Source organism: Urtica dioica, chromosome 6 (genome assembly GCF_054948205.1).
Source record: "Urtica dioica subsp. dioica isolate 48M chromosome 6, U.dioica_male_clone48M_v1_H2, whole genome shotgun sequence".
Classification (NCBI taxonomy): domain Eukaryota; kingdom Viridiplantae; phylum Streptophyta; class Magnoliopsida; order Rosales; family Urticaceae; genus Urtica; species Urtica dioica.
In genome coordinates this window covers 29,253,864-29,269,289 of record NC_142761.1, presented here as the reverse complement: position 1 = coordinate 29,269,289, position 15,426 = coordinate 29,253,864, and the positions used below count along the sequence as shown (strand labels likewise).

General features: G+C 42.1%; 1 protein-coding gene across 1 annotated transcript; it reads left to right on the top strand.

Moving 5' to 3' along the window:
• Positions 1–4,270: 4,270 nt before the first annotated feature.
• Positions 4,271–4,753, top strand: LOC149393581 (uncharacterized). Its single transcript, XM_089618081.1, has one exon. It carries the CDS (start codon positions 4,271–4,273, stop codon positions 4,751–4,753), a length of 483 nt encoding a protein of 160 aa, XP_089474207.1.
• The last annotated feature ends 10,673 nt before the right edge of the window (positions 4,754–15,426 follow it).

The following is a 15,426-nucleotide window of genomic DNA, read 5'->3' as shown; positions in this document are numbered from 1 at the left end:
TTGAAGCCGCACAAGCGACCGCTGTCAGAGACGCTCACAGAGCTTTCGCCAATCTACGAGGGCCGCACGCTACTGACCCCACACGCAGTATCACGCAGCTATATTAACAAGGGCACGCGACAGTTGCTTGTCCAGTGGCATGCAAACGCCAGAGTCTGCCACGGGGGAGGAGTTCGAGAAGTTTGTCAAGGCATATCCAGATTTTGAACTTGAGGACAAGCTCGTTGCGCAGGAATGACTAATGATAAGAATACTTTTATTTGGAAATAGTACCAACAAAAGCAGCGGTATCATTAGGAGACTTATTAGCATGCATTTTTATTTTTTAGAGTTTTATTTGTTTGATGTGTTTTTTATTTATTATTTTAAGTGCATTAGGATTTCATAGTTTTTAAGCGTTATGTTTAAGTTAAGTGCTAAGAGTCTTTTATTTTTAATTATGAAAGCCCATTAAAAAAAGCCCGGTTGTAATTTGATGACCTACCTATAAATAGGTCAATTATCGTTAATAAAGAATCATTTTTCAACTAATTAAACTTATTCTTCTGCAATGAGGAAAGAATAGGTTTATTATGAAAGACTCGCACCTAAACTCACAGCACACACGTCTACGAATTACTGTTCACACACAAAACACACTACCAATTCAGAAAGACGGCTCCTTTCACGAGATCACAATCTCGGGCCTTATCAGTATACTTAATATTATGTAAATGAGGTAGGAAGTCATAACTGTAAAAGTTGACTTCCCGGGTGGTATTAGTTATTTGTTCCTAATTAAATTCGGAAATCCTTTTTGGCACGTTTAACGACTTTTGACGATCCACTCAGAGATTGACACGTGGTATTAAACTGCCACGTGTCAACCTCTGAGTGGATCGTCAGAGGTCGTTAATCGTGCCAAATAGCATCTCTCAATTAAATTCTTTGAGCTTCATAAAACTTTTGGCTTTTGTTGCTACGGCAATTTGTTTGATAAAAAAATTCCAAGATGTCATCGAGTCATGTTCTAATCTTGGAAAAATATATTGGCAATAGGCAACAATAACCAGAACAAACTCTAATTTTTAAGGTAAGGGATTGGTTTTTCTCATGAGAGGGTTGGGTTTGGTTCGTTTTCCAAAACTAGGAGTAAAAAATATGCAAATGACTTTTTTGGACGTTTTTTTCAAAAGGTCAGTAATATGACCTCTTCATTTATTTCTATTTATGTAACTACCATTATACCCTTATTTATTTTCTATTTACTTTTTGTAAAGAAAAACTAAACCTTACTCTCATCTCTCCTTCTTTCTTTTCTTTCATTTATGCTCGGTTTCATCTCCTCCATTGCCTCCGTTTCATCTCATCCATTGCCTTCGTCGCATCTCCTTCATTGGCGTCGTGTCTCATTGTCGTCCGGGTGTCTGGATCTCCGCCGGCGTCCCTCTTCTCTCTCTCTAACTTGACGGCCATCCCTCGTCTCTCTCTTAGTTTGCGTCGTCCGTCGTCTTCCACGGCTACCCACCTTCGCCGCCGTCTCTCTCTGCCCGTTTCGACGCAGCAAGCTCCCGCATTGACACTCTTATCGCTCTTTATTCCGGTAAGCTCTATCATGCATAGTCATTGCGTTACAGTATTTGTGACCAATGTTGTCACGAAAGCTTCAGCATGACTCCATATTTCGTGACGATATAGTCATAAAACTAAATTATTTCGTGACAATATTTTCACGAAACTAAATTATTTCGTGACACCATAGTCACGAAACTAAAGTCTGCAGTGACAACATAGTCACGAAACTAAAGTCTGCATTGACAACATAGTCACGAAACTAAATTATGAAGTGACACCATAGTCACGAAACTAAAGTCTGCAGTGACTTCCATAGTCACGAAACTAAAGTCTGCAATGACTTCCATAGTCACGAAACTAAAGTCTGCAGCGACAACATAGTCACGAAACTAAATTCTGCATCCTATATTTTTGCTTATATAAAATTTTTTAACTCTTTGTCAATTTTGCTTATATAATATGGATTCAAGAGCTTACATTTTTTTATTAACATTACATTTACACACACTATATATCTGCGCATATAATAAATTTTTATGAGAAAATAATTTAATGTGACTTTATCTCCACTATTTGCAGTTATGAAAGACATTCATACCTTCGTCAAGCATAGCGGTAGATGGGTGAAACACGAACGATACGATGCTGGTCTTGGGTGTGTAGTGGGAATCTTAATACCGGCAAAAGCAACGTACGAGGAGTTTATGCAGTTGTTGTATGCCACGCTCAATCGCTCACCTAAAAATCAAGTCCTCCGTGTTTCTTATGAGACAGAAGGGTCGGTACCCCCAGTAATTATTGACTCCGACCTAAGTTTGAAATATTACTTGCATCTTCGGAAGGAGAAACCGGACAAATCCAAACTTAGTTTGGTAGTAGATATGGAGCCATTGAACCAAGAGCCGTTGGTTTCGGACTCAGGCGTTGGTTCAACTCCGAACATCGGTCAACCAGCACAACCGGACATGTCGTCTCCTAAGTCGGAGGCTAGTTCTCCTGAGATCCCCGACCCGAATCAGAGTCATTCAGGCACACCATGGCAGGCCCCTCCGCGCTCAGGCACTCTAAAACGGTTTAGAACGCCTTGCTCTAGAACGAGGAGGACGAGTCAATGCGCTACGCCTTCCACGGATAACCAAAATATGCATCCTGACCTTGATGTGTCGGATAGTCACTCTCCGTTGAGACTACTCAAAGGAGGATTGTATGTCAACAAAGCAACTCTGAAGAAACATTTATGCATGTTAGCAATCACCAAACATTTTACGTTCAAGATGAAGACTTCTAACAAACGGTATATCCATGTTGTTTGTCGAGATGACTCATGCGCGTGGTCTATTTGTGGAGTAATAAAGACTACATCCAAGATCTTTGAAGTGAGGAGGTAATTTATTACTTATTTCTACATTGATATTATCGTGGTCACCCGAAATTAACATTGCTCATACATTCTTGCAGGTATGATTCTGAGCACACGTGTGCTACACAATTCAGACAAGGAGAACATCCTCAGGCTATGTCTACATTTGTAGGCGAGACTATGAAACACAGGTACATCGATCCCTCATGTTCACCATGCAAACCCAAAGACATCATGTCCTACATGCAACAAGATTTTGGAGTGGACATGTCCTACAAAAAAGCATGGAGGTCAAGACAGGCGGCACTATCATCATTGTTTGGCACCGATGATGCATCGTATAGATCTCTGCCTAAATTCATGTACATGATGTCGACTAACAATCCAGGTTCGTCATTCGACCTTGTCACAACTCCTCGATCTCACCGTTTCAAATAATTCTTCATGTCGCTTAGTGCTTGGAAAAGGGGATGGAAGTATCTGCGGCCCGTAGTTATCATCGATGGCACTTTTTTGAAGAGTTACTATAAAGGCACACTGTTTTCAGCATGTGGTATGGATGCGAATGAACAAGTTTACCCCCTCGCATTCGGCGCTGGTGATTCAGAATCTACTGAATCGTGGGTTTATTTCTTGACAAGGTTAAAGGAAGCAATCGGGGAGAGGTCACATCAGGTCATAGTGTCTGACAGGAACGAGGGAAACATTAACAGTGTGAAAAAGGTTTTCACTAACTCAGACCATGGTTATTGCATGTTTCATCTTTTGAAGAACGTGAAGAACCAAATCAAATGTCTATCAAAAGAGGTGAATTGGACGTTCTATGCTGCAACAAAGGCATACTCGTATGTAGAGTTTGAAAAGTATATGCTTATGATAGATGAGGAAGATCCAGGAGTCCGAGCGTATCTTGAGAACGACGTAGGCCACGAAAAATGGGCTCGTAGTTTCTACACGGAGAAGAGGTACTCAATAATGACATCAAACAATGCAGAGTGGCTGAATGTTATGAATGTCAAACCGAGAGAGTTCCCTATTGCCAAGCTATTTGATTTTCTCCGGGAGAGAATGAGTAAATGGTTTTACGAAAGTAGAGAAAAAGCGTTGGGAACGTTGACGATTCTTTGCGTTGACGCGAATAAATAACTTGAAGAATACTACGCTAAAGCTATTGGAATGGGGGTAGGTGGTAAGCTTTCAATTTAAATTTTTTTACAATATGTTGTTTAATATGTCCAGTTTTTTGTGACAACGTTGTATGTACTGAACAGGATTTCGTGACTACCTTTTTTGGTCACGAAATCTTGTTATCGTAGTATTTCCCAAAAATTATTATTATTATAACCCGTAAACAAAATGGTATTGGGTGTGGAACAGGTGCATCCATCATCGGTATACGAGTTTGAAGTCGTTGATAGAGAGGGGCAAAAGTGGGCTGTAAATTTGAGAGAGAAGACATGTAGTTGCCGTGTCTTTCAAACTGACAACTTTATATGTCCCCACGGCATTGCGGCTTGCGGTTTTCGAACCTTCGCAATAGAGAAGTACATATCAAATTACTACACCACCGAATATTGGAGAAGTTGTTATGCAGGTGTAATTCATCCAATTGGCAGCGAGGAGTCGTGGAATTTTCCAGAGGAAGTCACGCAAAGAATAGTAAATCCACCTCATGTTGCGGCTCGTGCCGCCGGAAGACCGAAAAAGAAAAGAATACCCTCCCAATGGGAATGGGACGAGGATAGAAGGAATAAATGTAGTCGGTGTGGTGGAGTAGGACATAATCGAGCCACATGTCGCAACGCGATCCCGACCCACCATAGCCGATCCCGAACATGATTTCGATGTTCCTTTTTTTAGACTTTTTATTTTATGTCCAAATTTGGAGTTGTACTTTACTTTATTTCTTATTTAGTTTGTTATGGATTTTTATATTTCTCATTCGTGACGTTTTAGTCACGAAATCCACGGGTTTTGTAACAGGAAAGTCACGAAATTCCCATTTTTCGGGGTGTAGAAGTCACGAAATCCCATATTTATGTGACGTAAAAGTCACGACATCTATTTTTTAGTGACAGAGAAGTCACGAAATCCCCATTTTTCGCGACATAGAAGTCACGACATCCAATTTTTTCGTGACAGAGACGTCACAAATTCCCGAAAGTTCGTGACATAGAAGTCACAAAGTCTGTGCCATTTACGTGAAACATGATATCTTTCGCTGGTTTGACCGAGTTGGTAAATGGGATATGGATATTTAATAGCATCTACTGCGAACAATAGCAATGAATGCCATTTATAACAATTGAATTTCTGAACAACCTTTCGGAAGATAGGTAAGGATATTTATTGGAGCATTTACTTATTACAAAAGTTAGGTAAGGAATCCTCATATTTATCCGACCTTTGATATTTACCTCATATCAAACTCATAATATTGTTTGAAAGAGTCTAACGCTGCAATGGACGTTAAAGATCCAACGACGAAGGGAAGCGATTCGAGTAAAAAGGTGGCGACGGTGAATGAGACGTCGGAGATGCCTTCAGGAAGAGCAAACTCGACCGCAAGATACTACTTGATTCTATGTTCGCGCCCTCCAAGGAAATTTAACAAGCGTCATGACCTGAGCGACGCTAAATTCAACGAGTACGTAGAGATGCATGCATAAGAGGATCCCAATACATCGTTTTTGATGGATAACTCCGTTCTTCTCGAAATATTCGGCGAGAATTGAGAGGAATATTTGAAAGCAAAGAGAGCTATTGTCGAAGACTATAAAGATTTGCCGGCTTGCCAAAGGGGAGTGGGCGGAAAGAAATAAAATGTAGTTTGAGATGAGGTACTCAATATTTACAACACTTTCAAATAGCTATATTGCAATGTTTTACACTAGTACAAAAAACATCATTGGGTGCGACTTTTTTTGCACCTAAAAGTCAAAAGTCGCACCCAATGAGACCTTTAGGTGCGACTTTGTCGCACCCGAAAGTTCGCACCTAAAGGTGTTGGGTGCGAAAAGTCGCACCCGATGGTCCTGACTTTTAGGTGCGACTTTTAGGTGCGGTTTTCCGCACCCAAATTCGCACCCATAAGTCAGAAAAGATGTGCGAAAAAGTCCGCGGGAAGGCTATTGGGTGCGACTTTTCGCACCCAAAAGCCTACCCGCCAAACATTTGGGTGCGATTAGTCGCACCCATTGGCCTACCCGCCAAATCTTTGGGTGCGACAAGTCGCACCCAATGACTTTCCCGCGAAACTATTGGGTGCGACTTTTCGCACCCAATAGCCTTCCCGCCACCTTTGGGTGCGACTATTCGCACCCAAAGGTCTACCCGTCAAATTTTCGGGTGCGGATAGTCGCACCCGATAGTTTTTTTTTCTTTTTTTTTTTTGATTTATTATGCTTATAAATTCTATGATTATAATAAAATAATACTTACTAAATAGTTTATTAATTAGAAAATTCATTAATTAATATTCATAATAATAATAAAAACTAAACATTTGTTGTTCAATTACAATAATTAGTATAATGTACGACAAATAATTAAAAAAAAATGTTCATTCTTTTCCCTTTCCTTTTCATCGGTTTGTAAACCACTCCTTCAATGATTTACTCCCTCTTCCACCAAATCTTCCTCCGGAACTGCTGCTACCTCCTCGTGCACTGCCGCTCGTACGCTCTCGCTGGAATTTTGCTGAAGCTGACGGCGTCGTCTGAGCATCTGCCATTGAAACTGATGGCGGCGTTGTCTGAGGCGACGGGTGCATTTGAGGCGACGGCGTCGTCTGTGGCATCCGTGGCAACATGCCGGGCGACATCTGAGGCATCTATGGCATCGTGCCGGACGACATCTGAGGCAAGGGCGAAAACTGCTGCGTGAACGCGAACAGTTGTCGCTGCATCTCCTCCATCTGCTGTTGTTGGGCTCGCCTCATCTCATCCACAGCGAGTTGTTGTGCCGCCACCTGAGCTTGGAGCTCGCCAACCACTGGATCTGGAACGCGGCGCCGCGACGAGCCTGAGCCTGACGACGAGCTTTCATCCTGAGCTTGAGCAATAGCCCAAGATGATCTCGGGACCGCTGGACCTATTCCAACGTACCAATCTTGACGGTTCCCGAGAATTTCTAGCATTGCGTGTTCCTCTGCGTCGTCCTGGTTAAAGACTACGCCTTGCTCTTCTGCTTGTCACTGAAGATCCGCCAGTAGAGTAACTATCCGCGCCTTTACACATAAGAAAAAATTATTAAAAATTAATTATTATGTAAGTAACGTAATCGTAATTATCACATATGACTTACATGTGCTCGTCTCGCCCAATCTGTCGTCCATTCACATTTTCTATTATGGTGTTTTTGCTCCCACGTTGTTAACGCGGAGCCCAAAGTCCCATCATCCTTACTCTGCAATTGTTATGAAAATATAAGTATTGAATTTATTTCAAATTAAGTATTTCAAAATTAGAATAACTTACGTTCAAATGACGATGAGCCAAGAAAGAAAGAGATCCTTGAGTCGACCTCGTCTTCTTCTTCTTCGAATTCTCCTTGTTGCAATTAGACTTTTTCTGCAAATAATTAATTTTGTCATTATTCAATCTGATAAAGATATTGTGATTTATTACAATCATACATTATGTACCTTCCAATCGTCAGTTGCGAACTCGTCTACCACCGCCTCCCAATCCTCTTTCTTATATCCCGGTTGTGTTTCCGCCTTAGCGTTTTCTTTGCTCCCACAAAACTCCAACCTGAACTTCTCTGATAGCTTGGACTTCTGGTTGCGTCGCCTGATCTTGGCATTCCGAATGATAGCCTGATCAATCGTATTCTGATAGCAATCTGCAGGCAGATCCTCTCCGGTGTCAAGATCCGTGTACACAAATCTGAACTCGGAATGAAGTGCGCTCAAAATAGCAGCCAACGTCTGGGGCGTCACTTCACTCCAATCACGAGTTGTAGGCGGGATATGTGCTTTCACCAAAGCACCGAGGCGGTTGTTAAACAGTCCAACCTTTTTATTTTATTTCCTTATCTCTTGATAGAATGTTCGGTTTATTGGGTCCCACTTGACCACCTTCGCACCCGGTACACCCTGTGTTGCTCGCGCCGACGTCGAGCCGATTGTTGGTCCCCTTGATTTCTTAGGACCTTGGGAATCAGGTTCCTGTGGCGGACCTTGAGAACCCGAAGCGGTCGACATCCTATAAAATGAAAACAACATTTGTAAATTGACATCGCATAAAAGAAAACAACATTTGTGAACATACATCACAAAACAAAAAGGAACAACATCATACAAAAACGTGGGTGACACCACGGATATATTTTATTATAAAACCTCACATATGGCGGAGGAAAACCGTGGTTACATAGATAGTTCTCATTCATCGTCATCACTACTTATATCAACATCAACATCAACATCAACATCAACATCTTCTCCCTAAAAAATGATGCATTCCTCATGATCGTCATCGTCTTCCTCACCATCGTCAACGATATTTACTAGCTCAGCATCTTCGATTTCATGTCGATGATTCAGACGATCGATGTTTGACAATTCTATTGTCAACGGAATCGAGGCTGAGGTGGTGGGGTCGACTTCAGGATCGTCCCAAATCCCTCGATGATTGCATTCCTGAACGATTTCCCAGTTACCACCTAAAACAAGATCTTTAAATTCCCAGCGAGACCATCGGGAAATTTGACAGATTTTAAGTACTCTATAAATCGCTGTCTCTGCTCAAGGGTCAAAACGTACGACGCTCGCGGTTTGTAATACCCACCCCCATTTGGTTCCAAGTGCAAAGCGGTCTTGATGCCCAAGTCCATCAAGTCAAGCCTCGCCTTCTCGGTGTCATAGTTCTTCTTTTCCAAGCTGAGCATCGTCCCGAGAAGATTCTCACACACGTTCTTCTCTACGTGCATCACGTCCATGTTGTGTTTCAACTGCGACTCAGACCAGTACGGCAACTCGTAAAAGATGCTTTTCTTGGTCCAATTCAGTTCGCACTCAGCTCGCTTTCATTTTTTGCCTACAGCGGCAGCGTGTTTGCCAGTAGTCGTGCAAGAAACACCAGCCAACTGAGCGAGTATGTCTTGCGAAGTCAACTTCTCGGGTTTATTTCGTTTCTCGTGCTTATCTTTGTAGTGATCGTTGCTTTTCCTCAATCGGTGACGCCTTTTTAAGAACCGACGATGGTCGTAGTATACGATCCTGTTTCTGACTTTTAGGGACGGCGTGTCAAAGTTGCACGTAGGGCAAGCGAGATACATCTGGCCGCTCCATCCCGATAAATACGATCTAGCCGGAAAATCGTTTATCGTACAAAGTAACGCGGCCCGCAGCCGAAACACTTCATCTTTTGCTCCATCACGAACGCGGACTCCATTCTCCCACAGTTCTTTCAGCTCTTCAACCACAGGCTGCAAAAAAACGTCCATATCTTTTCCTGGTGAATGAGGCCCCGGGATCAGAAGCGTGAGCATCAGGTACTCTTTCTTCATGCACAACCAAGGCGGCAAGTTGTACGCCGTAAATACTACAGGCCACATGCTGTATGAACGGTTCATATCCCCAAACGGGTTGAATCCATCCGCAGCTAGCCCAAGCCGCACGTTCCGAGGCTCTGCAGCAAAACTTTGGTATCTCTCGTCCAAATTCTTCCACGCTGTACCATCCGCAGGATGTCGTAGAACGCCACCTTCCCTGACGCGATCTCTTTCGTGCCACTGCATATGAAGCGCCGTGTGTCGAGATGCGTACAGTCGCTTCAATCGATCTTTCAAGGGAAAATATCGCAATATCTTTTGCGGTATCTCCTTACCAGTTGGCTTCCATCTACTCTCGTTACATATCGGGCACACGTCGACGTTCGCGAAATGTTTTCGGAATAGGACACAGTCATTAATGCACGCGTCGATCATCTCGTATCCCATGCCAAAACGCTTCAGCTTTGCTTTTGCCTCGTAGTGCTTCTCCGGTATTCGATTACCGGCTGGATGAGACTTCCTCAAAAGCTGCAGCAGTTCTGTGAACGACTTGTTCGTCCAATGGTTCGTGACTTTAAGGTGCATCAACTGAACCAAGAATGACAACGACGAAAACTCCTTGCATCCAGGGTACAATTCCGCTTCCAACTTAGTGAACAAGTCTTCCACTTGCTCCTCCGCACGCACATCGCTCGGAGCCGGCTCCGTAACACCATCGAAATCCTCGTGGTCTCTTATATCCTCCACAGCAGCATGTATTCCTCCTACTCCTCTCTGGGCTGTTTCTCCGATGGGGACTTCTTCAAGATGACCGACGGAGCGCACGACCTCGCCATGATGATACCATTCTGTGTAGCCCGGGGTAAACCCTTTGTTTAGCATAATTTCCCCTATAATTCTAACAAACCAAAAACTTGCAAACTCATTTCAAAAGCATATATAAATCATCCAAAACTATCTTCATAATCAACTAAACCCTAAATCGAACCTCCGTGGCTCGATTACAACAAAAATTCAATAATATCAACTCAACATTGTTTGCAATCTTTATTGCCCCCTGCTTGTACAACTCGGTTGCCATCTTATTTCTATACATGAACATATTGTCTTGATGCAAACTAGTGACCGGAATCCCATGGATCATAAATTCGGCGGCCTTTACGCAGAACATGTAACAGTCTCCCATGTTCATGGTTGCTTACTAGTAATCAATATGCATCAAAATATAACATGACAATCAAATATGAGAAGAGATCTTACCCATTGCTTTGTTGTGGCATAGGCACAATTACTATTCTAAACGGCTCCGGGTTGCCATCTGCAAGACCGACGACGCCCAACACTATCGGGATAAAATCCACCATCATCTGAATGCTGTCACGAACATTGCGTGCATACTTGGAGTCCATAGAGTCGTATATTGTTAGCGATCTACGACTTAAGGAAATTATGACAAGGAGCCAGTGTGCCGGCACGTGGACAGGGGCATAGATAGTGTTAACATCTGCCCATGGAGTGTTCGGAAAACCTGTTTTTTTGGCAGTTATGTAGTCAAGCACCACTAAATGGTCCGTCCAGTAAAACGTGTCCTTGTTCTTCGCTTTGGACCAAGCGTCATGGCATCGGGTGAGCATTGGTAGAAAGTATGAGTTGGTTGTCGTGAACAGCTTTCGGACATTTCCATACTTCCCTTTTTTTCTCAAGTAGTAGAAAATGACGTCCATATGCTGCAAAAAAGAACAAATTCACATAATTCAGTGACATACTTCGTGACAAATTCACCTGATTCTGTTCACTTCGTGACAATATTGTCACCCGATTCTTATCATCATGTCTTGACAACAACACAATTTCTGGTGACAATATTGTCACATAGTAAACATTACAAAAAAAACAAATGTAGTTGATCATTTCGTATGTAGAATAACAAGCGAAATCCAAGTTCAGAAATTCATTGTCACCAAATATATAATTTATTACATGAAGTTCAAAAAACCAAATAAAAAACACGTCACAACATAGCTACAAAAAACAAAAAAGAAAAAACAATCCGAAGTGAAGTGGTGTTTCTCATCCTTGGCTCTAAAAAACCTGGTTGAGTGGACGTACCTCTCCCGTAAGCCACTCAACCGGAGTCCACAAGGCGTAAAACCAAGTCTTCGATGTAATCTCAACCACCGTAAACTGGAACGAGGGAGATAAATTTTCTTCTGGTGACTTGTAATTCACAATGCTGAAAATAACAAGCATGAGATTCCATTTTTATTTAAAATGAACAAACAATATATGTAAGAAGGAGAAGGATACTTATGCATTTTTGTGATTCGAGACCAGCTTTAATCTATTTTGCCATTGCTGCAAGATCTCTCTCGGAAACCTCTTCTTTAGGGTAGGAGAATGGATAAAATGACGATGGCCGAAGTGGTCGTGTGAACCTTGTAAACACAGCTGGTGCGGGTGTCGGGGTGTAGACCGTTGGCGCCCTCCTCTGGCGATTAGGCTTTTCATCTGATGATGAAATCATTATGAGCCTCCCAAGAATCGTCAACAACCGCCTCTGGACGTGGCATGGGCATTTTAGACTCTTGGGTCTCTTCGACTCGGGTCTAGTCCTCGCCGCCATCAGCCTGCGTTTGGTTCCCGTCTACTTCTTTTGTCCCTTCATCTTCAGGACCTCTCCCAACGTCTTCATCATCTTCACCATCATCTGTATGAGAATAGATTCACGAAATGAAGTATTTTCGTGACAGTAAAGTCACGAAATCAAGTAAATTCATGACTTTTATATCACCAAATCAAGCCGATCGGTGGTGAGGTCGAGTCTGTGACAACTGGAGGACTGTTGTGAGCCCCTCTGAGAAGAGGGGGAAGAAGAAAAAAGAAGACATTGTTACCACATCATCATCAACTGAGGTAATGTTTTCTTAACTAATTAGTTTCTTATAGTTTAAAGTAAATTCGTGACAGTAAAGTCACGAAATCAAGTAAATTCGTGATATTTATGTCACGAAATCAATTATATTCGTGACATTTAAGTCACGAATTCAAATTCTTTCGTGACATAGATATCACAAAATCAAGTATACTCGTGCCGTGAAAGTCACGAAATCAAATATTTTGGTGACAATAATAATGTCACGAAATCAAATATATTCGTGACACAAGTGTCACGAAATCAAATATTTTCGTGACAAAATAGTCACGAAATCAAATTGTTTCGTGACTTTCATGTCACGAACATACTTGATTTCGTGACATTATTATTGTCACAAATATTTGATTTCGTGACTTTCATGTCACGAGCATACTTGATTTCATGACATTATTATTGTCACCAAAATATTTGATTTTGTGACTTTCATGTCACCAGTATACTTGATTTTGTGACATGTATGTCACGAAAGTATTTGAATTCGTGACTTAAATGTCACGAATATAATTGATTTCGTGACATAAATATCACGAATTTACTTGATTTCGTGACTTTACTGTCACGAATTTACTTTAAGCTATAAGAAACTAATTAGTTAAGAAAACATTACCTCAGTTGATGATGATGTGGTAACGATGTCTTCTTTTTTCTTCTTCCCCCTCTTCTCAGAGGGGCTCACAGCAGTCCTCGCAGTTGTCGCAGACTCGACCTCACCACCGATCGGCTTGAATTCGATCTGGAAGAGGTCCGCAGTTAATTAAATGTGCATGTTCTTATAAGTAAGAGATTAAAATTTAATTAAATGTGCATGTTCTTATTAATCATATTCATACCTCTTGTAACCGAATCTTTTATAGTTGGGACTCCAAGACCTTCCCTGATTTAGTAGCCCAACGCCTCATCAGCGGCGTTGCGTCGGCAACGAGTATCGAGGCGAAGTCCAGCTCCACGAATCGTGGGATGCACTCGTAACCCCAAATCTGGAGTGGGAGCATGAAACCCGACAGGTGGAGTTTTGGGTTGTTACCCTCCTTGATGGTCTTGGCCTTGCTCACAAAGCCCTTGATAGAATCCAGAAAGAAGTCCCAGGCGACGTTTCCCCATGGGTAGTTGTTGAAAACAACCGGGTCGTCCACCATCTTGATGTAGCTATCGCATGGGAGGTTGACGATCTTCTCGACTGCCAAGAGAACATTGTACAGAAAGTGGAGGAGGAGTAGTCTCACCCTCCTTTCATCTGGCCATTCATGGCTAGTCTCAAGGACTGCCCCAATGTTGGCCCTTTTCCGGCCAAGAGCACCATTACAGAAGGTGACATTGTATAGCCCTCCATCAACCACATTAGCGTACTGTAGTTGCTCTGCGTAGTTTTCGTTGAATCTTAACTCTGTGATCAGGGAAAAGTGCTCTTTGGTGAACTCGCGGGGTCTTCCACCAATCTCCATGACCAGAGATTCGTTCGATGGACCGGCCCCATCATAATAACCAAATCTCAATACCAAATGACTTATTATTCTGGATGATTTTGTTATCAAGGGCATGTCCAGAAACTGCCCAAAACACGTCTTTTTGAATAAGTCTTTTTGGTTGGCGATCATGCCGGTCTCCTTTTCGAAGGCATCCAAGTTCCCATGGAAGTTGAACGAGTAGCCTGAGTCTATTTCTTCTTCTTTTATCCATCGTATGAAACCCTAAAAATTAGAACATTAAACACATAAAAGTTAGAACATTAAACAAATATGAGTTAGAACATTAAACACATAAACACTGTGGGTTTCGTGACAATTGTGTCACGAAATTTCTGGGTTTCGTGACACTTGTGTCACGAAACTTCTGCGTTTTGCGACAATTGTGTCACGAAATTATGAACTTCGTGACACCTATGTCATGAAATTTCTGGGTTTCGTGACAATTGTGTCACGAATTTCTGGGTATCGTGACAACTATGTCACGAAATTTCTGGCTATCGTGACTTGACTTGACTGTCACGATACCCATAAATTTCGTGACATAGTTGTCACGATACCCAGAAATTTGTGACATAGTTGTCACGATACCCAGAAATTTCGTGACATAGGTGTCACGAAACCCAGAAATTTCGTGACACAATTGTCACGGAAACCCATAAATTTCATGACACAATTGTCACGATACCCAGAAATGTGTGACACAAAACAATTCACAGAACCTACATCTAATATGAGCAAGCCTAGAAAATCTAATTTTCTTACACAATACACACATAATCCCCAATAACATAACAAATGAACACTTTTGTCAAACTAACAGTTATACCAAACACACAATAAACATGCAAACCCATGAATCAACACAAAATCCACACGGAATCAACACAAAATCCAGACATGATCCATAATAACATCAAACTAACATAGAATCAACACAAAATTAACAAGCAAACCCAAAAGTTTTCATTTTTCTCACGAAATAAAAAATTAAGCAACCAAAAAACTGAAACCACCAATTGCAAGTAAAAAAAATCTCACCATGTGAGGTCTCTCGGATGTAGAAGGGACAGAGGAGTCAGAATTTGAAGGCGACTCAACAACCACCTTCCTCTTCTTCTTCGGCGGCGCAAGAACCTTCTTCCGTTTCTTCGCCAGGGAGTTTTGCGTTGGTGGATTCCGATGCGGGGATGCATGCGTCACTGGAGGTGGAGTTTCGGCCGATGATTGAGGAAGACTCCTCTTTTTAGGGTTAGGTTTTGGAACTTTTGGGGGGCGTTTGATCGGCGAACTATTCTTTGTCTTCATTTCTTGGGCGAAGAATGGACGAGAGTGACGAAATGAGTGAGATAATGGAGTTTGAAAAACAAATCGAGACGTTTTTTAGAGTGTTGGTTAAGGGAAGTTGGATGGGTTTCTCTCTCTCTCTCTCTCTCTCTCTCTCTCTCTCTCTCCCCCCCCCCCCCCCCCCCCCCCCCCCCCTTGGTTAAATTGTCTCGGGTGAATGAATAAATAAAGAGGAAGGTGACGTGGAGGCAAGGTAAGTGGGAAATTGAATTGGGTTACGTGTAAAGTGGGCTTAATAAGTGGGCCCGTTTCAGCATAAAATCCGGCTT

What these genes read in the sequence shown, in the direction of transcription:
- LOC149393581 (XM_089618081.1), top strand. Translation starts at nt 4,271, where the DNA reads ATGGTATTGGGTGTGGAACAGGTGCATCCATCATCGGTATACGAGTTT.